The sequence below is a fragment of the Drosophila elegans genome, unplaced genomic scaffold (assembly GCF_018152505.1).
Source record: "Drosophila elegans isolate 14027-0461.03 unplaced genomic scaffold, ASM1815250v1 contig_149, whole genome shotgun sequence".
Lineage (NCBI taxonomy): Eukaryota > Metazoa > Arthropoda > Insecta > Diptera > Drosophilidae > Drosophila > Drosophila elegans.
Window position 1 is genome coordinate 19,026,801 of NW_024545513.1, and position 22,445 is coordinate 19,049,245.

General features: G+C 35.9%; 3 protein-coding genes and 1 long non-coding RNA gene across 10 annotated transcripts; 2 read left to right on the plus strand and 2 right to left on the minus strand.

The window, feature by feature from the left end:
- The first annotated feature begins 1,047 nt into the window (after positions 1-1,047).
- On the plus strand, positions 1,048-8,006 carry LOC108138586 (stromal interaction molecule homolog). Of its 4 annotated transcripts, none has more exons than XM_017260873.2 (8): positions 1,048-1,099; positions 2,562-3,080; positions 4,435-4,592; positions 5,776-6,008; positions 6,387-6,502; positions 6,732-6,904; positions 6,972-7,566; positions 7,630-8,006. In XM_017260873.2, the coding sequence occupies exons 2-8, from the start codon at positions 2,711-2,713 to the stop codon at positions 7,719-7,721; spliced, it is 1,737 nt and encodes a 578-aa protein (XP_017116362.1). In that variant the 5' UTR covers positions 1,048-1,099; positions 2,562-2,710; the 3' UTR covers positions 7,722-8,006. The 4 variants fall into 4 exon arrangements, with proteins under 4 accessions (XP_017116362.1, XP_041566699.1, XP_041566698.1 ...); XM_041710764.1 differs by lacking the exon at positions 1,048-1,099 and adding an exon at positions 1,113-1,275; XM_017260874.2 differs by lacking the exons at positions 1,048-1,099; positions 2,562-3,080 and adding an exon at positions 3,624-3,700.
- On the minus strand, positions 3,052-8,680 carry LOC121467967. Its single transcript, XR_005977976.1, has 3 exons — positions 8,475-8,680; positions 8,215-8,382; positions 3,052-3,122 (listed from the first exon to the last, which is right to left on the minus strand). It is a non-coding gene; the product is annotated as an uncharacterized LOC121467967 (long non-coding RNA).
- Positions 8,681-9,631: 951 nt separating this feature from the next.
- On the plus strand, positions 9,632-15,933 carry LOC108138590 (ran-binding protein 16). Of its 2 annotated transcripts, XM_017260880.2 has the most exons (18): positions 9,632-9,889; positions 9,946-10,341; positions 10,414-10,643; positions 11,129-11,228; positions 11,289-11,504; positions 11,559-11,705; positions 11,777-12,453; positions 12,533-12,825; positions 13,004-13,157; positions 13,222-13,627; positions 13,686-13,824; positions 13,883-13,960; positions 14,022-14,083; positions 14,152-14,291; positions 14,540-14,659; positions 14,774-14,844; positions 14,905-14,931; positions 15,670-15,933. In XM_017260880.2, the coding sequence occupies exons 1-18, from the start codon at positions 9,887-9,889 to the stop codon at positions 15,678-15,680; spliced, it is 3,270 nt and encodes a 1,089-aa protein (XP_017116369.1). In that variant the 5' UTR covers positions 9,632-9,886; the 3' UTR covers positions 15,681-15,933. The 2 variants fall into 2 exon arrangements, with proteins under 2 accessions (XP_017116369.1, XP_017116370.1); XM_017260881.2 differs by lacking the exon at positions 14,905-14,931 and having other exon boundaries at positions 9,633-9,889.
- A 1,228-nt stretch (positions 15,934-17,161) lies between these two features.
- On the minus strand, positions 17,162-21,474 carry LOC108138448 (gamma-aminobutyric acid receptor subunit beta-like). 3 transcript variants are annotated; one of them, XM_017260650.2, is made up of 8 exons: positions 21,353-21,474; positions 20,118-20,333; positions 19,594-19,765; positions 19,343-19,527; positions 19,120-19,277; positions 18,208-18,711; positions 17,545-17,766; positions 17,162-17,472 (listed from the first exon to the last, which is right to left on the minus strand). In XM_017260650.2, the coding sequence occupies exons 2-8, from the start codon at positions 20,192-20,194 to the stop codon at positions 17,297-17,299; spliced, it is 1,494 nt and encodes a 497-aa protein (XP_017116139.1). In that variant the 5' UTR covers positions 20,195-20,333; positions 21,353-21,474; the 3' UTR covers positions 17,162-17,296. The 3 variants fall into 3 exon arrangements, with proteins under 3 accessions (XP_017116139.1, XP_017116137.1, XP_017116138.1); XM_017260648.2 differs by having other exon boundaries at positions 21,376-21,470; XM_017260649.2 differs by lacking the exon at positions 21,353-21,474 and adding an exon at positions 20,926-21,297.
- Between the last annotated feature and the right edge of the window lie 971 nt (positions 21,475-22,445).

Consider the following 22,445-nt stretch of genomic DNA (forward strand, 5'->3'; position numbering starts at 1 on the left):
TGTGTGCGTAAAATTAATCGCATATTCGAACAGCTGTTAAAGTTCGTTTTGGGTGACAGTGTGAGCTGTAAATTATATGAATTGTTAAATGGATTTGTGGACCTACGGCGAATTGGATAGTGCTCAGTGGAAATCCAAGCTTCTCATATTCAAAATATCCCAACCATTCCATTAAAATAGATACAAAAATCAATTATACTGTTCTGCAGTACATTGATTTAATTTTGTATGAGTGATCCCAAATGAATTAACCTATCATTGTATAATTAGGAAAATTTATTTCACAATATTAAGTATGTTAATTGCACAACGCAAGGCTAAGGTGAAGAACGTTATTTAACAAAAAAAAATTGTCTTCTTGCTTGAAAATTGATTTACTTTCCATAAATAATTTATTTCGGACAAAGTTACCTATTTCCCAGTTTTCAACCAAACCTATGGGAACATTGATAATTTTTTAAGATGCGAAACTGCGATTTCTACTCTGCAACGAATAATGCGGCGAACCCACTGCGGAATGGTTGGGATTTTTGAAAGATGTGAAACTTTGGGCACCATCATAAAATTTAAACACTATAAAAGCTCGGCTTTTATTCTTCTCAGAAGGATAAAAGTTTTTGTGTATATATGCTTTTTATTTAACTTTGATTTTGGAAGAATTAATGCATATTCTATAAATTAATAAATCCTTACAATTTCCCTAAATAGTGTAATGATTTTTATTATAAGTCATATGGCTAGAGTCCAAGCTTGGTACCATAATTTGAAACACATGGTCTAGTTTAATTGTGTTTAAAAATAAATACATTTTTTTTTTGTAGGGTTCTATGGAAAGTCAACTGTTGATACCCAAACCGAGCTTAGGCTGATGGGTTTATAGCGTTAGCATAGGCAGAGCGCATATCCTAGATCCGCTCAAATCGTTTGTTTTTAAATCATAGTTTTGCTCAAAGCTATATTTCTTGTTAAATTGCTAAATGCGTAGAATATTGAAGTTTCTCACTAGACGTTTTATTGCAATTTCAAATTGACGAATGTATTTTTATTTTTCAGTCGACTGGTCACATCGTTCAACCCAAACTGACTCGGGAATTTTAGTGTGAGTGCTTTTATTTTTATTTGAGGTCTAAAAAAAACTTATGGAAGTTTACAACTGGGCATCCACAAATCTGTGGTTATTAATTGTTCAGCAATGACATCGTAAATTGTGCGGTCAAAGCGCTGTTAAAAGAAATAAAACATTTACCAATTTCGGAGTTTTCTACAAGTTTTGAAGTAAACAAATGTTTATGTCTTCCAAAACTTACATATCTACATACTTACATACATAGTATCAATGTCTAATATTAAAAATATTAAAAAATCAGTATTACATTGAGCTTTGCGTATGATCTACAGTCGAATTATTGCAGGCATGTAATTTTACCGTCATGTGTTAAGTTTGTTACGATATTTGTTAATGATGTCGTGTTAATTCTATTTTGCATTCATATGTTTCAATTTAAAAATCAAAAATATAGATGTATTGTAATTATACAAATGTACAACACCTGTGTACGAAATGATAGATTGGAATCATAGTATAAGTCTACTTAGCTCTCGAAAATGTTTTATAAAGCATTGACGGCTACTTACACTTGTTAACAAAAACCTTAATCTCTAACAACCCCACATATATTTTTCACGGCAAGTCCAAAATGTATTCACTCTATTACTCATACTTCTCCCCTTTTATTTATATTGTTAAACAAATAAGCGCTCGGCGGTTATCTTTTAATAACCATACAATTAAATCTCGACAAATACAAATAACAGTCTCATAAGTTTGTGCCCAGTAAATCTTAATTTATTGGCGAACGCAATTAAACTTTTGCACACAGTCGGCTTTGCTTGATTATTTAATCAATTTTCATTAGGTATTGTATGCATTGGTCACTATGGAATCTATGAGAAAGAAGAATTGCGTTAAAAACAAAAACAATTACCTAACTGAATCTTTAGTTGACGAGCAATGGGGTGATATACAAAGATTTGTTAGAATATTTTTTCTAAATTGCAAAATGTTTATTATTAATGAAGCCGCCAGGCCCACATTTGTTATACAAAAACAATTAGTTAAGATGTACACATAAATGATTCCCTTTTTTAATTTGTCATGATTAATATTAACGAAGCCTTTTAACCGTTTCCCTTAATTCTTTGAACTTATTTTAAGTTGTTACTGTCTATTTCGAATTCAAGTTCTTCAATTGCCATCTCATTCAATCCTAGCTTTTATTTTAAATTTGCCACGCGTTTAACAGCTGTCACTTTAATAGATCACATAATTTAAATATAACTTTTATAAGAAAGGTTGAATTTTTCAAGTTTAATAATAACCCCATGGCTGATTCTTGACAGTTTTGACACAGTCATCATACTGTGTACTAAAATAACCCCCAATTAAAATTGATTCGCTCACTCCGCCAAAAATGTTGGCAACAAACAAATAGTACCTTAAAATTTGGTTACTTTCATCTTTCTGTTACATAAACTTACAAAATGTTTTTATATAATTTCAGAAAATCATCTGTTGAATATTATAAATTTCGCGACTAACTTGTCAAATGTGATCTGTAAACTTAGAAGCACTCGAATCGAATACCTATAATAAAGAGACATATGCGATAATTTATATATACATTTTCAAGGAGTTCGCACATTTTTAACAATGCGAAAGAATACTATTTGGAACTACTCAATCATAGTTATTTGCTGCGTGCTTAAGAGCATAAGTACACTTGATCATGGCACACACACAGTTTCCGTGGTTCCAAATCGTTACAACGCGCAAAATCAATTCAAACAACAAAATCCAAATCCAAATCCAAATGTAGCCTCACGTCACTCATCTAATGAGGCTGGCCAAAGTTTACACAATTCACCCGGAATGGCAGTCGAGTCGGAACATGTGACACACATCGCTGCGTCGCACGCTGGAAGTGGCGGAGAACATTCAACTCATCTTGAACAGAATTTGCATAGAAGTTCATATAATCTTTTGAGCGAGGCTATGTCGCAGGCTGTCAGTAATGAATTCAGTAAGTTTAATTTGGACAAAACACTTTTCCATCTTGTACGCTCTGCAAAGAGATTATATATATTTTGTAAAACTAGTCATTATTGGCACATAATAAGTTTATGTATAAATTTTAGTTTTAATAGCCTCTTTTTATAAGAAACTAATATGACAACTCATTACACTGAGCCACATATTCGAATTTGTACCCACAAAACACTTAATTCGCAATACCGGTAGGGTTATCCTGAGTAAAAGTGCCATATCGGTTTATAGAATTTTAGAAATGAAGCATGAAATTATCAATTATTATTTTCGGTTAAGTTACTTTGATTATTATACCCTTGCAGAGGGATTTACAAATTTAGTCACAAGATTGCAACGCAGTGGAGGCGACGATTCCGACTTCATTAAGTAAATACATTAGCATCTCCGTCTGACTGTCCATCTGTCTGTCTGTCTGTTCGTTTCTACGCAAAATAGTCTCTCAGTTTTGAAGCCTATCCGGATGAAACTTTAACAATAGTCTTCTTTCTATTGCAGGTAGTATATAAGTCGGCACGGCCGGGATCGGACGACTGTATCATATCATAGCTGCCATAGGAACGATCGGACAATGTATAGGACAATCTGGCCAAATTGGTAAAATTTCGTTGATTTTAATATAATTACTACTCAGAATATAGTCGTTTTTTTTATTTCGTTTTAACAGTAGGTTTTTAATTTATTTAAAAGTCGTTGCTTACTTGCTATAGGAACGATCGGTCCGAAATGGCATAATTTCGTCGTTTTTAAAACTACGAGTATAGCATGTAACTCGAGATTGAGACTACTATTTCAGTAAACTGTTGATTATTTCATTAAAACCGGAAATATATGTTTATCTATAGTTAAATATAAAATATGATTGTTTAGTAGGATTTTAGTAAGATATTGTAAAACGGACGATGGTTACTGAAAGTTTTTTAGGACTGGAAGATTTTGGTTTATAACTGCAAGGGTATTTAAACTTCGGCTTGCTGAAGTTATCTTCCTATATACACACTGCTTATTCTTTTCAAACGACTGACACAATTGGGAGGCTCTTTTTTGGGGCTAGTCTGATTTACACGATAGAATTTAACACAAAAATATTTTGATATATTATCGAATGTAAAACCCTTTCCGTAGTTTATGTTCTCAATACAATGACTAATCAAATGTTATCATCTGAAGGACCTATTTTAATAAATGTATGTATTATATTATTGCCCTTTTAGCCATATTTTTTATATTTTTAATATCTATTTTATTATTTGTTAGCCCAATCATTTGTGTGTCCATTAGTTTTACTTTGTATTCAAATATGATACTTTGAAACGATTGATTTTAAACAGGTTCCATGGGCAGCGGTTCAGCAGATGGCGCGTGTGCTGCAGATGACTTCGATTGCTATAATGTCCAGGATCGCTTTGGCATGGAGGCCATTGCAAGCTTGCATCGCCAACTTGATGATGATGATAATGGAAACATTGATTTGAGCGAATCTGATGACGTACGTTATAAAGTCTTTTCATCTTAATGTGCAAAGTGTATTTAACTCATGTTCCCATGACTAGCAATTATAATTGCAGTTCGTTTAGCTGACACAAATCATACTCTTTACTAACAGCAAGCATGTACAAATATACAAATGGACAGAATTTTAGAAAAACTAATGGTTTTAGAGACTACTTTCCATTTTAATTTCATTATTTTCTTAATTGTTGTTATGATTTTGGCTGATTTGCTAGCGTGCCAATGCAGAGGGTTTTAAATTTCGACAGATTAAATTAAAAATTAAATTGACCAAATGGTTTTTTTTTCTTTAAAGGTTTTGTAAGATTTTAGGAGTTCTCGGAAGCATTATAGCCTAGTTTATTATTTAATTACATTCAAATTTGTCTCATTTCCTTCCTGTATATCATTCACATCTCATTTAACACCAACTAATATTTTTATAATTTTCTTCGCCGAATTACACCTTGATTTATTGATTGATTTTTTAGATTTTCAAGAACAAAAGAACATAAATCCGTCGTCAAACAATTGCCTCTAGAACTGGGTGCTTCATTTTTTTCAAATTTTCTATTAGTTATAAAATATTTAAGAAATGGCTTAAGCCCATTTTAGCGGAACAAATTTATGTAACTTTTTAAGTTTTTTTTTTGTTTGAAATCGGACGACTTTTTCCTAGAGCTGCGTTACAAATTCTCTTTCTATATATTGCCTTATTAATTGTTATTTTAACTGCAATAATGCTAAAAACTCGGCTTGCCGAACAAAGCTTCCTTTCTTGTTGTTCAAATTTTCAATTTTAACATGGGTTCAGATTATTTTAAATCAGGCCTGGGCAAAAGGATACTTCCGCTAGGATTATAGTAACCAGTACCAATCTCCCAAAAAGGTCAGTTATCAATTCAACATCAACATAGCGAGCATTCATCTCTCTTTCTTTCGCGATAATCCACCAACGTCATTTGCCCCACCAGATCTAAGGCTTAATATAATCCGCTCCAAAAGAAACTGACAGCTTTATAAGAAAGCTGTCCAATTCGAACCGATTCGTCTCGACCAATTCGTATTGGCTCGAAAACTATTTATGTAAGGCATAATTTATAATTTCTCATTCTTAATTTTTTAATCATCAACATCTTATTGTCTTATTTTATTTTTACTTTTTAAACTGATTTTTACAGTTTTTGCGGGAAGAATTGAAGTACGACTCAGGTTATGAAAAGCGGCAGAAAGCATTTCACTTTAATGACGATATGCATATATCTGTCAAAGAACTGTGGGAGGCTTGGCTGAGATCAGAGGTGCATAATTGGACGATCGAACAGACCACAGATTGGTTGGCACAATCTGTTCAGCTCCCTCAATACGTTGATCTGTTCAAATTACATAAGGTTACTGGAGCTGCTTTGCCAAGGTACGCTATTGATTTAAATGATTTAAAACTTCTGATTTTGGGGCCCGTTTCCTTGTCTTAAAATAAACTGAAAGTTGATTTTAAATCCTGTTTTCGTGTCCTACCCTAGTGACAAGAAAACGTGCCTGAAAAGTACAAAATTTCTACTTGTTATGGAGCATTTTATTTAAATTGTACTCTAAATGAAATATTCATGAAAAGCTTCAGCTCGCCAAAATGTATGACTTTTAATTACTATTAATGCAAGAAAGGAAGCCAACTTCGGCCAGCCGAAATTGATATACCCCAGATATATATACATATTATTCTGATAATGGATAGTCTAACGAATGCGCTTAACAAAAAAGTTTTTTGATCTAATTTTATTCTGCCTTTTAGGTTAGCTGTGAATAACCTTCAGTATGTTGGCAATGTGCTTGGAATAAAAGACCCCATACATAAGCAAAAAATCTCATTAAAAGCAATGGACGTTGTTCTTTTTGGGCCACCGAGAGGTAAGTTTTGCAACATAACATTAAGAATACAATAATTATACAAAAATTAATAATCAAAATTAAGTGGAAGTCATATACACATTGAAAATTTCTATTGGTTTTTAAAAGGTCTGTATGTTTTGATTTTGCAACGCCATTTGGTTATCAGCTTATTACGTTTAAAAGTTTGATCTTTTGTATACAAAATTGTAATAGAAGACATTAAAATATACTTTTCATTGAATAATAGAAACCGGAACGCGTTGGAAGGACTACATATTGGTCACTTTGTTGCTCAGCGCTATAATTGGTTGTTGGTATGCGTATCAGCAAAATAAAAATGCCAAACGTCATCTGCGCCGCATGGCACAAGATATGGAAGGATTGCAGAGGGCTGAACAAAGCCTACAGGAAATGCAGAAGGTTTATATTTTGTAAATTAAAAAAAAAGCTTTCCTTTATAAAACTTTTTTAACTTTTTGTAATAAAGGAACTAGAAAGAGCCAGAATGGAACAAGAAAATGTAGCAACAGAAAAACTGGATTTGGAGCGACGTTTAAAGGAAGCCCCCACACTCAGCTCATCAAACTCTGATTTGGAAGTGCAGCAGCTCAAGAAGGAAATAGAGATGCTACGCAATGAATTGTCGCGTGCCGAATTCGAGTTGGTTGATAATTGCTGGGCACCACCACCACAGCTTCAATCGTGGCTGCAATACACCTACGAGCTGGAAAACAAGAATCATCAGAAAAAACGAGCATCGGCTGAGAAACAACTTCAGTCGGCCAGAGAAGCCTGCGAAAAACTGCGCAAGAAGCGATCAAGTTTGGTGGGAGCATTCGTTTCCACCCACGGAAAAAGTATTGATGATGTCGATCGATCGATTGTTGAGGCCCGAAATTCCCTTGGAGATGTGACAAACGAGTTGCAGGAGCGACTTCATCGCTGGAAGCAAATTGAGACATGCCTTGGCCTAAACATTGTGAATAATAATGGACTGCCTTACTTGGAAAATGTTCTGTATGGCCGAAATGGAGGCTTACAAAGTTCTATGGGTGGTATGAGTTCCACAAAAGGATCTAGAAGTGCGTATATGAAAACATATATTATATGGTCTCTGGTACATATTTATTATTCTCCATTCGCAGCACGTATTACCAACAGCACCGAGGACCTGGATGATGAGTCCGTACAAGGTAAGCTGAATTTTGAGAACTTTTCGCTGCTTGCCACGGAATGAGGCTTGTGCGCTCGCTCGGTCTGTGAGGACAATAAAACACGGCTCTTCAGTAACAGCATACTATTTGACGAACTAAATAAAATTTAAAACCGCTTATTGAACCCTGAATGAAATCTGTTTTACAATAAGATCTGTATTAATGAAGGTCATATAACATTATGTGTGTATGATATTTTAATCTTTGTATTTGTAATATATCCATTTTATTTTTGATGTATACAAAATGTCATCTACTTAAATATTTGTCAAACACAACGAATACTATAAATCAAACTGAGTTTTGTATGCGACAATGAACTTATTAAGGGTGGTTATTTTATTGGCAGATTATTTTAATAATCAAATGAAAAAGTAAAGGACGCGATTCTGCGTCAGGTGAAGAAACTTCTTCAAGCGGATGGGATGGGATGGGATGGTTGACTGCTGATTTGGAAGCATGGAAGCTCTGATGACCCCGATTTAACTCGGTTTTTTATACAAACTAAGTTCTCACCTGAGTTCTTGGTATTGGTTTCCTTTGGGCAATGAAACTTCATACTATCCAGTTGACGTCGTTATCATATTTTCATTTAGTCGTCATTATAAATCTCCTTTGGCGGTTGTTGGGATAACATAAGTAGATGGTTGCCGGCTTCAATATTTCATTGGACACCTGGATGACCTAAACCAGGGAAATTAAAATTATTTAAAGAAATTAAAGGCATTGCCTTGGAACAGGGAACGGTGTGAGCTTTTTGATCTGGCATTAATTACTTTTCCCGCACATTGGTCCTTCAAGCCGGGCTAAGTTTACTCCTTCCTAAGGTTAATATCAGGGTTTGCAGGCGTGCATTATAGCCAAACATCAACATATGTTCATAAACAGAGATGCACAAGGGCAATATGGTAAAACATAACCCATGCGTGACTTGTGTAGACATAATTTTCCAGTCTGCGTTTATATTTTCATGTTTTTTCAGAGCTTCGCTTAATGTCCAACAGCTTTGTACCCCCTGTACCAAAATCAAAACAGAGAACAGCTGGTGCTCGAGTGTACATGGGATTAAATACCAGGCGATTTTATCAATAAAAATCTCGGCATGGTTACTTCATGGTGAAGTAGTTTGTTGGATTAATATTTGCTTTTAATTCAAATTTATTTATCTATTGTGTCTGATTTTTCTACTTGCGATTAAACAACTTGGTTTAGACCTTCCTCTCTATTTTTTTTTTTTTTTTTTGAGGTAGAAATACAAGTTTATTAATTGTAACCATTTTTGTTTAAATTTATAGAAACTAATATATCAGAATTCATAGTATAATACAAAATAAACAGGTTTAAGAACAAGGACCATAGGAACGGTTGGGAAATGTGAAAGATGTGAAACTCCTATTCACACTTTCGGAAAGGCTGGTATTTTTTAAAGATGTGAAACTCCAAATGGGCTTTGTAGAATTATTGGGATTAGTTAAAGATGTGAAACTACGATTGTCTTGCTAAAATAAAGAAGTCAAACTATGTGTAGGCAGTTTTAAAACAAATTTTGTTATATACTATGTTTTTAGTTCTGCTTGTTTTTTTCGATTAATTTTGTTTTTATCGTTATTTTAAAACAAAAATCGACATAAGACAGCTAAGATAACAAAAAATTTGTTATTTCTTACCAATTCTACGACCTTGTAATACTCTTTCGAACATTTTAAATGTATCTCTCTTATATAAAAATTTTTATTTTTATTAACATAAGCAATATCTAACCACCATCCCCTCTCATAGTAAAACTGTATCAGAGTGCGCACTCCTATTTGTTAAAGAAATGATTAAACAATTATTAAAAAATCCGCATCGTCTCTTTCTGTTGCTTTTGTGGCGTGCCCCTAACAAATGCAGTCGCAGTTCAACAAGTGCAAGAATACCGCAACCATTTTTAATTTCTTTGTTTTGGTCACACTTGTTTGTTTGAGGAACAATTTAGCGTTTTGTTTTCATTTCTATATTAACTCAAATAAGAACTATCCAAGTAGGCGAGTTGTCAGAGATTTCTCCATGCCTTTGCATTGGTCGAACCGATTTTAAACTGAGCACATTAATTGACACCGATAAGGTCTTAGTTATAGTACCGGATTGAGGAGCCAATTCTAGCATCTTTTAACACCGATTCCCGGTGTTCATCTTGTTCGGCGTTATGGTATGTACTTCCCGCATATTATCAATGCAAACTTAAAGGGCAAACGCCGTTTGCAGGATATACAACAACTGGAGGTGCTCTGCAAGCAACTGTACGAGGCCACGGACATCAGCGTTCGTGCGGAAGCGGAGGAGGCCCTCGTCACATTCGTCAACAGCCAGGATGCGTTGCCGAAATGCCAGCTGCTATTGGACCGTGCGGATTCCAGCTACGCCCAACTGCTGGCCGCATCCACGCTGACCAAGCTCATCCAGGGACTCAGTCTGGAGCAGCGCATCGACATTCGCAGCTATGCCCTGAACTACCTGGCCACCAGACCCAACTTGCAGCACTTTGTGGTGCAGGCTTTGGTTACACTGCTGGCAAAGATCACGAAGTTCGGATGGTTCGATGCCTACAAGGGCGAAATGGTCTTTCAAAACATCCTCGAGGATGTCAAGAAATTCTTGCAGGTACATACTCTAACATATATCCCCTAAATATTATCAGTATGCAATTGTCAAATGATTCTTAACTTATTCCAGGGTTCTGTCGAGCATTGCACAATTGGCGTCCAAATTCTATCGCAATTGGTTTGTGAAATGAACTCAATCGTGGAGCTGGACGTGCACCTGTCGTTCTCCAAAAATCGAAAAATAGCCACTTCCTATCGCGACCAGCAGCTATATGACACCTTTCTGTTGTCCTGCTCACTATTGATCACAGCCCGTGAAAATAGTAAAAACATTAATTTTATGGATGAATCGCAGCAAACGTGAGTTTATAATGCTATATTTATTTGCTCAATAAGCTTTTTTTCAAGGGAATTCTATATATATAGTATATATATTCCTAGCAAGTAATACTAGACAAGTCGATATCAACAGCTCCGTCGGTCTGCGAGCTGCGGTTGGTATTTTAATTGCTATATATAAATGTTTAATTTGTACAAATTTGGAGAACTACATCAAATAGGTCACATAGAACCGATCGGAGCAACAGATGACTTGCAGAAAAGGAACCCAAAAACCAGATTTCAGAAGAATATTACTTTATTGTCGTTCAATTCTTAATAGTCTGTCAAATATTTACATATGTTATATGTTTTGTTATTTTATTAAGAAACATTTGTAATTCAAACGTGGAATTTTATTCTATCTGCAAGGCTTTAAAATTTTAGCTTGTCAAAACTAGCCTTATTTCTTGACTTAAAATTGAGTTGCGAGTGACTAATTAAAGATCTCCTTTTTTACCTCGTAGGTTAATATCACACGTATTGCGTCTAACGAAAAATTGTCTGAGCTTTGACTTCATTGGCAGTTCCACCGACGAATCTGCAGATGATATGAACAATGTTCAGGTATGTACGCAAACGCATTTAATTGATTTTGAATTTCTATTAAATTGAACTTATACGTAGATACCCACAGCTTGGCGTCCTGCATTCTTAGATTCGAACACACTTAAACTTTTTTTTGATTTATACCAAATTTTGCCCAATGGTTTAGCTAGCTACTCCATATCCTGCCTGGTACAAATGACATCTGTGCGTCGGTCTCTTTTTAGTAATTCCGAGAGAACGAAATTTCTAACTCATTTGGTCGAAGGAGTCAGAGATATATTAACGAGTTTGCACGTGAGTACTTGCGAAATTATTTAACAATTATTAAGCGCCATGCATTGTTTTCAGGGCTTGAGTGATCCGGATAACTATCACGAGTTCTGCCGCTTGCTGGCTCGCCTTAAGTCCAATTATCAATTAGGTGAACTCATAGCGGTCCCATGTTATCCAGAAGCAATCGAACTTATAGCTAAGTTTACCGTGCAATCCCTGCATGTATGTACTTAAATATTGTATGGTTTAGAGGGTTAATTACTTATGCAGGCAACCATTACCTTTACCTTTAGTTGTGGCTTTTTGCACCGAATAGTGTACATTATTTACTCACGCTGTGGCAACGTATGGTGGCCTCTGTGCCGTATGTTAAATCGCCGGATCCGCACTTGCTGGGCACATACACACCGGAAGTTATCAAGGCGTACATTGACTCACGCCTCGATGCTGTCCCCTTGATTGTCCGAGACAATTTGGAGGACCCACTGGACGATCTGTGTATGGTGCAACAGCAGCTGGAGCAATTGTCGGTTATCGAAAGGTGCGAGTACAACAAGACGTGCAGTCTTCTGGTTCAGCACTTTGATCAGAAGGCCCGTGAGTATGAGAACCTTTTGCAGACGCCCAACGCCAATCCCATAGACATCACCATACACGAGCTGCAGCTAACGTGGCTGGTGTACATTATCGGGTCGGCCATAGTGGGCCGTCTGTCCGTCACGAGTGACGAGCACGACACCATGGACGCAGAGCTCGTGATCAGAGTCCTGCAACTGATGAGTCTAACCGACGCTCGATTGCCCCAGGCTGGCTGCGAAAAGCTGGAGCTGGCAATACTCAGCTTTTTGGATCAGGTGCGAAAAATGCATAGCAGTGAGCAGGCCCAAAAAGCAAATGTATACAAGAGACTTAGTGAAGTATTTGGACTGAGTGACGAGCAGATGCTCTTAAGTTTTATAAATCGTAAAATGTAAGTACCTATTCATACTATACTTTCAAATTCATATGTATATTTTGCTCTTTGCTAAACACCTTGTCTACATTTGCAGTATAACAAATTTAAAGTTTTGGGGACGTTCTGAACCGATTATTACCAAAACCCTGATGCTACTATCCGATCTCTCTGTGCACTTCAACTCTGTGCGTAAACTTGCACGACTGGAGGAAGTTCAATTTATGCTTACACATCACACAAGCGAACATTTTCCATTCCTAGGAACCAATTCCACATTGAGTGAAATGAGATGCCGCACCATGTTTTACACATCCTTGGGGCGATTGTTAATGTTTGATTTGGGCGAAGATGAGGAGAGATTCTATAGTTTTTTGGAACCTCTAACAAGTCAGTGGCTTAAACTAAACATGGGCATTTTCAGGGTCGGAGTTAGACACTATAATTTTGAAATTTAAATTAATTTGTTTAGAATATTGATTAGATAAGTTCGATTTGATCCTGAAAATGCCTCTTTAAAAAGCACAAATACTTCTGATACAATTACCTATTTAAATACCCCAATTAGATCAATTCGAATCCCTTGGTTCTGTGCTAATGGACACCAATATATTTCCTAATGATGAGGCTAAAAAGGCCACTATTGGCTTGGCTCGTGACCTTCGTGGCTTGGCTCTGCCGCTCAATGCTCGCATTCAATATACGATGCTCTTTGAATGGCTGTGCGTATGAATCTTGTGCTGGCTTTTGTAATAGATTCAATAATATTCAGTTATTTAATTGCAGTTACTATGCGGACTATTTGCCCATACTTTTGCGCGCGATGGAACTATGGGCTCACGATCCTGCCGTCACAACACCAGTGCTGAAATTGTTTGCCGAGTTGGTACACTGCCGCACCCAAAGGCTGGCAGGCAATGTGTCGAGCCCAATGGGCATTCTGTTATTCCGTGAGGCTTCAAAACTTATCTGTATATACGGCAATCGTATTCTGCATCTGGATGTTCCGCGTGATCAACTATACCCAATGAGACTTAAAGGAATTGCCATATGCTTCTTAATCTTAAAAAATTCTCTAGGCGGAAACTATGTTAATTGTGGTGTCTTCAAACTATACGGAGACAATACATTAGACAATGTTCTGAATATCATCGCAAAGTTAATTCTTTCCATACAGCAGAGCGATTTGCTGGTGAGCAACTTAACGCTTGATGTTGCTTTTATTTGTATAACTTTTAAAATCGTTACAGGAATACCCAAAACTATCATCGGCGTACTACAATTTACTAAATTGTCTTTCGCAAGACCATGTTTCTTACTTGGCCGCTTTGGAGCCGGCTGCATTCGTTTACATATTGAAAAGTCTTACTAAAGGACTTGCAGCGTTAGGTATTTGCCAAACTTAAGATAATCCCATGAAAAGAATATAACAAATATCTATTTTCAGACTCGGCCATTTATATTAGCTGCTGCACAATTTTAGACAGTATTGTTTCATACATCTTTAAACAGCTACAAATGAAAGGTACATGGGAAAAATATTCATCGCCAAAAGCATTCACATTTATTCCATAATTATCTTTTAGTTTCCACATTTCCAAACAAAAAGCTTCGTAGCTTGAATCAAGAAAATGCGCAATTCTTAAAGGTATGTTTTTGAGAATCTCAAAGAACTGTTTTAATTAACATTTAACAACATCACTGCATTTATTTCAGGTTGTTGAAATGAACTCTGAATTGCTACAGAGTATGATGTCCTCGTTGTTAAACAACGTTTTGGCTGAGGATGGTCGAAATCAGTGGTCTATGTCACGCCCATTGCTGGTTCTTATATTACTTTATGAGGACTACTATCGGTAAGAGTATTTCCATAAATAGTTTATATATTTGATGTGGAAATTTTCACGCTGTTTATTTTAAAATAACGTGTTTTATATATGTTATACACAAGTGTGAAAAGTAGGCTTATGATTTTACACATTTACAAAGTATTTTAAAAAACTTAGCAAAATTGTAGGATTTCAATTGCTTATATCTCTTTAAATTATCCTTGTTAAATATATCACTAATATATAATGTTGTTTTCTTATTACTTATTTTACAGCTCTCTAAAAGACAGAATTATCTGTGCGCAACCAATTGAAAAACAACAGACAATGGCTCAGTGGTTTGACGAACTTATGGTGGGAATCGAGCGAAATGTGTCCAGTAAAAACAAAGAAAAGTAAGTCAACAATATATTTTATTTCAGTAACCGTATGCAGGTTTATACATATATATACCGAGTGCCATCTGCGATCTTCTTCAGATATTAATCATTTCTTGTTTTTGTTTCTAGATTTACTCAAAATTTGTCAACATTTCGGCGTGATGTGGTTAGCTTACCAAAGTCAGCTGGAAATTTAACAGGTGTGTATTTAACATAATATTGTTAAATGTGTTCCGTATTTAAATCAGTTACTCTTATAGTTCAAGGGTATTCTAGATTCGTGCAAAGTAAGTAACAGATGAAGGAAGTTTTTCCGATCATATTTAGTTTACGACAGGCTTACACACTTACACACTTAAACCATTTTCGGTCCCTTGGATCAAGAGGGTTTCCCAAACCTATTCTGGCCATATTGGCTTGCAGTGTGCTCCCATCGGATGTTAATATGAAGCCATAAATTCTTTTAAATAATTCCTTTTAAATACTACCTAAACTCAAAATTCCAATTATTAAATATAGGCTAAATACCCTTAATTTAACAAAAAAAACCTATTCATTTAAATGTTCATAAAAATGTAAAAACGATTAAGAAATATATATTTTTCGTATTTTTTGGATGCAATAATGGCTAAGAGCTTTTACATTGGCATAAACGTGGGTTTTGAAATTTTCCTTTTTTTTGTTTCACAAAATAAGAAAAAAATACGGGCCTTAAATTACCCGATACTCTTAAAATAAAATTCTTTTGACTTTTGTAACTAATAGAAGAGAGAGAGTTTTAAAGACAGGGCCCCAAAAACGAAAAATCTATGTAATACCCGTTATTTTTGTGATATAAATAATTTGTTCACTAAAACATCTAAAAATATGTTTAAATTACTTTTAAACTCTTGTGGAAATGTCCATATCACCAGGCGTTATAATCATGTCCGTCTGATTGTTTTCCCCTTTGTACGTAAACTAGTTTCAGTTTTTAATAACATCTTTATGAAGCTTTCAAAATTGTTTATTTTTTTTTATTGCAGGTGATATATAAGTTGGAACAGACGAGATCAGACGACTATATATAGGAACGATCGGACAATGTATAGAAAATCTGGCCTATCTGGTATAGCTTCCTAGTATTTCAATATAAATGAAAATACGATTTCTACAAAATGTTTTTCAATTTTATCAAAACCGGACCACTAAATCATTATACTGCTTTAGGAACAAGCAGGTCGATTTTGCAAGATTTCGTTAGTTTTAAAGAAATTTGCGTGTAAATATATGGAACCTTTTTTGCATTACTTGTTTTAAAACCAATGTTGGAACGAAGGAGTAAACGTAGCTACATTCTGTTGTTTTTTTGCACATATCTCTTTTAAGTTTGATAAAATAAGGATATGATTTTATAGATCTCACATATTTAGCATACTCACCTTTTGGTTCTTCCAATGTATTTATTAGGTTTGACTTTCTCATATGCATTTAGTCCATAAATTAAAAGGGTATCTAAACTTTGGTTTGCAAGCAAATAGGCGGTGGTGATCACATCGCGACACATGCAATTTCAACGGCGCATCAAAATGCAAATTCTACGAACTATGCACATCTGGTATGTCCGATAGCCGCATTAGTATCCCATTTAATGGCACTAGCTGACAAAATGAAGTGAAGGTATTACTCCAGAAACGAAAATATGTTCTTTTGAGGCAGTGGGCTCTCTGAATATGAAATTTGATTTCACGGTTTGTGTATAAACGTAGATACAGGTGCAAACTATGCAAATATATATATTTTTAATTAGGACTAACAAAATCAATTTGTCCGTCCGTATGAACGTCAAAATAGAATATAGAATGGAGCTCTGGATCAACCCGGAATATTGAAAATAATTATGGTTGAGCAACGCAATGGTCGACTAGAGCGAGAGAGTTTTTTAAATCTAGATTTTAAATTTCGTATATCAAAATCTCAATTACCAAATAAATTTCTAGAATGTGAAAGAGGAAGGTAAAAAATAAACCATAGTTGAGCAAGATTGGTAAACTATAACTTGAGATTATAAATAAAAAAGGAAAGTTAAATGTACAAAAAATTGCATTATTCAGGGAATCTTGAGTAATTCCAGTACTTAATTTTTTGAAATCTCTTGTAAGCATGTGAAACAAACTAGTGTTCCCAATTTAAATGATTTTTGGACTTTTGGCCAGCGCTTTCGTGATATCGACCAGTGTGCGACGGTGGATTCGAACCCCTCGAACCAGAGTCATAGTGCAAAAGGAGGACAATGGTGTTGCTTCGACTGAAAATGAGCAGCGGATAAAAAATGGATGCAGAACAATTAAGAATGGCTAAACGTAAGACTAGCGATAAGAAACTTAGCATAGTAAACAGTAGATACTAAAACTCTATGCTTTCTCACTGGACAAGTTGTGGGTAAATTGAAAAAAAAAAAAAAATATTTGTGGAACAGCCAGGTAGATCGTTAGCAAACCTTGGGTCTTTAGCCAAAAAAATGAGGACAACTCTGAATCAGGTACGCCCAAATAATATGGCGAAGTCAATCTTTATTATGGAGGTTATAAAAAGTTGTATTTGGATCTCGTGGTTCTGTTTCTAGGGGAATTAACTACTCGTTTGCGGCATTTATATATATATATATATATATCATTCCAGAATATAAAACAGCCAATAGCCAAGATTGAACGCAAGGAAACTGATTGGAAATATCATGCGGGAGTATTTGTCAATAATATTGACATCCTTGATTTTCGGTATAGTGGCTTTGATGGCAGAGGCACCCCTTTTGAGTGCATGCAACATGCGTGGGCGGTTGGAGATTCCTGCAAATCGGTATTAATATGAATGGTTGATAATAAATCAATAATAATAATAATAATATAAGAACACATTACCCCTCTGTGCCCGACGCCTGAGCTGGCTGTGTCCGGTGCCATAATTACGAGTTATTCGAAAACTTGGCGGAAACTTTCCCAAATTCATGGTTTCGGTACCAATGGAGTCGAGGGTAGCGTTATATGTACCTCTTCGCAAAGAAGGTATAGGACTCATGCGAACGTCCTGCAGCTCGATAATGTCCTCTGTCGTTGAACACGTTTCGGATCTTTCACTCTTTCCTGCGGCAGATGGAAACATTGAATTTGAAAGTTAGAAATCTATAACACATTGCACATATATGACCAGATTGGCTTGACTTTTGAGAGACTTGAATTGTTATGTCTCAATATAAAATCACTAGCGCTTAGAAATAACTTAAAAATATGTCTAAAAGTATGCAATGAAAAATTATAGTCGTATTTCGGGATGTATCACACGGACTTTTGGCTCAAAATATATTGTTGCATACACTTAGACATCTTTTCCGGTAATGTCAAAACCCTAGAGAATTCAGTGGCACCGCCAAAAGATTTTGATTCTTCACCAATTACCTATATTATGAAGTGCTCACGTATAGATGAGATGAGAAAGTAATATGCACTTGCATAATATAACGTACAAGCTATTTAAATGCCAACAATGGAATTGCCATAGCGCTGAACTAAAACTAAAAAGCTCACCGATCTTCCCTGGACAGCAATCCTTGACCTTCTTTATTTTCTTCTTAGCTCTTTTGCCCCAGTACGTATAGTTAACGGCGGCATATTCGAGAAGGGCTGCGAACACAAAGACGAAGCACATGACCAGATAAATGTCGATTGCCTTCACATACGATATACGAGGCAGTGAGCTGCGAACACCGGTGCTAATTGTGGTCATGGTGAGCACCGTGGTGATGCCCAGGGCGACGCGGGCACTTGTGGCCTCGTGGTTGATCCAAAACGAGACCCACGACAGCATCACGATCAGGATGCTGGGCAGATAGGTCTGGAACACAAAGTAACCGATGTTCCGCTGCAGTTTGAATGACAGCGAGAGGCGCTGATAGACCCCAGTGGCCAGTCGCTCCTTGCGATCGTTGGTCTCGTACCCAATGATGGTGAACTGGGGCAGCTCCGCATCCTCCACACCACGAACAGGCGTCGGTTTCCAGTACATGACCACATCACTGACCGTATATCCATCTGCAACAATAAATAATAATAACAATGAATTTATTTGAACGTGTGATTAGACTGCGGAGTTGAGGCGAACAATGGGCTTAAAATATCCTTGTTAAGAATATATTGAACATATATTAAAATATATTTCCATATTTAGAAATATCTATATATTTAGAAAAGTATATAAAATCATTTGGATTGGATTGTTCCAAACAATACATAGATTTTAAAACCCCGGTTGCAAAACGTATTCCCGAACTTTGACATAACACCTTCAATTATAGGAACATCACTTGTATTAGTCTTAAACTTTTCCTTAAAAGATGTATCTAATTTTTGAACTTCACCTCGACACTATTGATCATTCTCAAACATCTATTCAAAAGGAGGGCGATCTTGTTTTACCTCTACACAATAGAGTTTACTTACAGCTCTCTATTTCCACAGTGCAATTCTGGGAGTCTAATGGATAGTAGTGCAAGTCCATCATACACGCGAGGGTCGTGGTGAACCGCATGCCATATGTAACAGCACCGTCGCCGCCGAGGCGAACCAGTTTATTTCTCTCGGTAACGTCGTGCAGAAAGCTATGCCAATATGGGAAAGATTGTGAAGATTTAGTTGCACAGCATTTGGGGGTTTTGAATTGTACCTGTTTTTATCGTTGGCGAAAAACGTGTCTGGTACCCAGATCTTTTCAGCAAAATCTCCTGATAATGTTAGAACATCATTTATGCCATCGTCACTCTCATCGGCGTCAAAATATTGTCCAAAGATATTAAATGCCAAACGCTCATCGCGCCAGTACTGATTTAAATACATCGTTATCGTATAATCCTGATGATTGAAATATCAAATTAATAAGGGTTGTATAGTTAGTAGTTCCATATATAAAGCTCCCACCATGTTAACTTCTGATATGGCGTCAAAGCTGGCTATGGTCAAATCCATGCCGACATGTAGAGGCTCTCCCCCAAAATTGGGCCTGAGACGAATGTCGTAGCCCTGAAGTATGTTTGATATTGTTTGCGTAACATTCTCAAGGCGACCGGCAAGCACATCTTTCCGAATACATCTGAAAAATTCGCTCAGTTTTAAAATATTTTTCTAAACAGCTGGTTTTAAGGAAAATGAATAATTATATTTCAATTTAAATCGGACGAATCCCATTTAAAATGTAATTAAAATTTTGTTTGCGATTTCTTGAAATACATTAACTTTATCAATAACATAAAATCCGATTGCTCGGCTTTATGATAAGCAAAGAGTAGCGGTTATAATCACTTTACAGTTTTAAACTTGCGTTTAGCTTGTTTCGAAGACGAGAAAACGGTCCTAAAGCTTTTTGTACAGAAAGATCCAATTACCAGGCGTACAAATAAATGTATTCCTAATATGTTATTTAAGCTAATTAAGTTATAACATACCGAATAAATTGTAGCTGGGCCCCCAGAAGGAAGAACAGCAGACTACAGGTTACTCCGACGCGCGTAAAACATGTCATATTGACAGCTTTGGCTTGTGTAGTTGTCGGGTCTCAACTTTTTGGAATCGATTGCGCTGTCATTTCCAGCTTTTCTTCTTTCATCGCGGTAGAAAAATCAAATGCATCTGGCTTTCTTAACCCGGCATGGTTTACGGAGCTGTGGATGTGGAATATTTCGATTAGTAAATCATATCATATCACAAGACCAAAAACAAATCCCAAATTCTTTAGTTGCTTTCAAAACTATTGACAAATTCATGCCCGGAATTCCCAAGAATTTTTCTTGTTTTATTCTATTGTTATAGATTGTAAAGCATATAGCATTTAAAACTAATAACCACTCAAAGCCGCGAATTCTTCAGCTTTTGTCTTGTCATAGATAATTAAAGATAATTAATATGCGTTACACAAAAAGTTCATTAACTCAAAGCGTCAGTGATTTTGCACCAGCACCAATTCAAAATAGATGGCGCGAATCATGACGGCACAAACATGTTAAAGGACAATAGATGTAGCAATGCATACATATCTACAACATTTTGTCCTTTTGTCCTCAAAATCAAGGTGTTATGTAATGTGCCCAAAATAAGCATTATGTGAAAAATAATTTTAATGTTTCATTGTCCTTAAATTAACTGTTTTTGGGAACAGCTGAACTAGGTGGCAACACCAAAACAGTGTCCTTGTTTTTCGCAATTAGCATTCTATCGGGTGATTAATATACGCTAATTTTTTTTTTCTTTTTTTACCTAACGCTTTTTCGAGGTCTCAGTTCCCAAATTAACCTGGATACGTTCCAGTGTTGATAACAAAGTATTAAACATTTTTAGGGTGAAGACCCAAACAAAACCTTAATTAGGACAGGCTTATAATTGGGGGGCTATTATTCTGAATGAAAATTGTGTTAAAAGCAAAAATTTTCCGCTGCATTTGGGGTTAACTGATATGAGGATATTAACGAATCGGGCGGAAAGAAGCGCAATAAAATATATGGTTGTTGATAAGAAAACACGTTACTACAACCGCAAGAAAACAAATAAAATCGCGCACATTTGTAAGACACAACTTATGCATTTATGACGGCAGTTTGCCTTGCTTTTTCGTTCGTATCACCAGCACTAGCCAATAAAAAGGGAAATTGCAATCACACACATTTAGATTGATGCATTGACATACTCTATCACTTTTCCCGCTGCTACCTCGATTCCCGATTTCCGATTCCCGAATCTGTCTGTATTTTGGTCCACGCGTAGCCTCGAACTGCTGCGTGTGGGCACCCACAGTATCTATCTAATGAATAATTGCTTATAGAGATGCTTATGCAGGAGCTTCTCGGGTGAGTTCATTTCGCTCGGCTTGACCTGCATTGCGCATCCCTATTATTCAAGTTTGTTCGTTTTATCAAATACATACATATGCCTGTGCTTTCTAAGGATGTTCTTTTTGCTTTTCATATTTGGCGGTTGAGCTTTTTGCAGCGACATCCTGCGGTCGTTGGGCTAAGCTTACCACCTTCAAAGGTTTCCAATTTTTTTACCACTACAAATGGTGATTAAATTAAATATAAGAAATAAAACCCTTTGACATTCATTCCACTTCAAATCATCTAAATATCCAACTTAAGGGAACTTACCACATTCCTTAAATGCTATTGTCGATTAATATTAAAGTCCAGTGCTTCTCAAACTGATCACTTCGCGTTCCCTATTTGCGATTTTTGGTCAGATAAAAGCCCAGTGTCTCTTTAACTGAATGCAGCAGTGCGCTTATCCTTTTCGCAAAAAAGTTAAGTGCTTCTCAAACTTAAGGAACTACATCTCTTATTGCGGTTTTCGATCTAAATAAAAGTGAAGTGCTTCTTAAACTGTAAGGCAACACTGTTTGTCCTATTCCAAACGTAAAATATAATTTAAAACACTCAAATACTGCAAAAATTGGGGTTTATTTGTATCAAAACCCCGGAGATATACCAATTTCGAACCCCCTTTTTAATTTTTTGTGTCGATACAATATATAAGAGCACCGATTAGAAATTCAGCCTTCTGAAAGTAGTTCACATATAAAGGTTTATATATTTACTCCGTATAACTTTAGCATTTATTCTTATGCCTTCATGTTGGACCAGGAGAACTCTTTCTTATACATGCCATAAGTCAGCCAGTACAAAAGGTTCAGAAATGCAAAGGACATCGGGAAGGCTATTCGGGCAACACGATCAATGAGGGACACACTGTTAACATAACAGTTGGCGCCCACTTCAGAGTGTAGT

Bases quoted from the DNA above. Each gene is read 5' to 3' on its own strand.
- LOC108138590 (XM_017260880.2), top strand. The intron at 10,644-11,128 runs GTGAGTTTATAA...TTTACCTCGTAG, and splicing joins ATGGATGAATCGCAGCAAAC to GTTAATATCACACGTATTGC. The intron at 12,826-13,003 runs GTCAGTGGCTTA...TACCCCAATTAG, and splicing joins TTTTTTGGAACCTCTAACAA to ATCAATTCGAATCCCTTGGT.
- LOC108138448 (XM_017260650.2), bottom strand. From the start codon at position 20,194: ATGACATGTTTTACGCGCGTCGGAGTAACCTGTAGTCTGCTGTTCTTC. The intron at 19,766-20,117 runs GTATGTTATAAC...CGAATTTTTCAG, and splicing joins GCCCAGCTACAATTTATTCG to ATGTATTCGGAAAGATGTGC. The intron at 17,767-18,207 runs GTGAGCTTTTTA...CATCTGCCGCAG, and splicing joins TTGCTGTCCAGGGAAGATCG to GAAAGAGTGAAAGATCCGAA.
- LOC108138586 (XM_017260873.2), top strand. From the start codon at position 2,711: ATGCGAAAGAATACTATTTGGAACTACTCAATCATAGTTATTTGCTGC. The intron at 3,081-4,434 runs GTAAGTTTAATT...GATTTTAAACAG, and splicing joins GGCTGTCAGTAATGAATTCA to GTTCCATGGGCAGCGGTTCA. The intron at 7,567-7,629 runs GTGCGTATATGA...CTCCATTCGCAG, and splicing joins TTCCACAAAAGGATCTAGAA to CACGTATTACCAACAGCACC.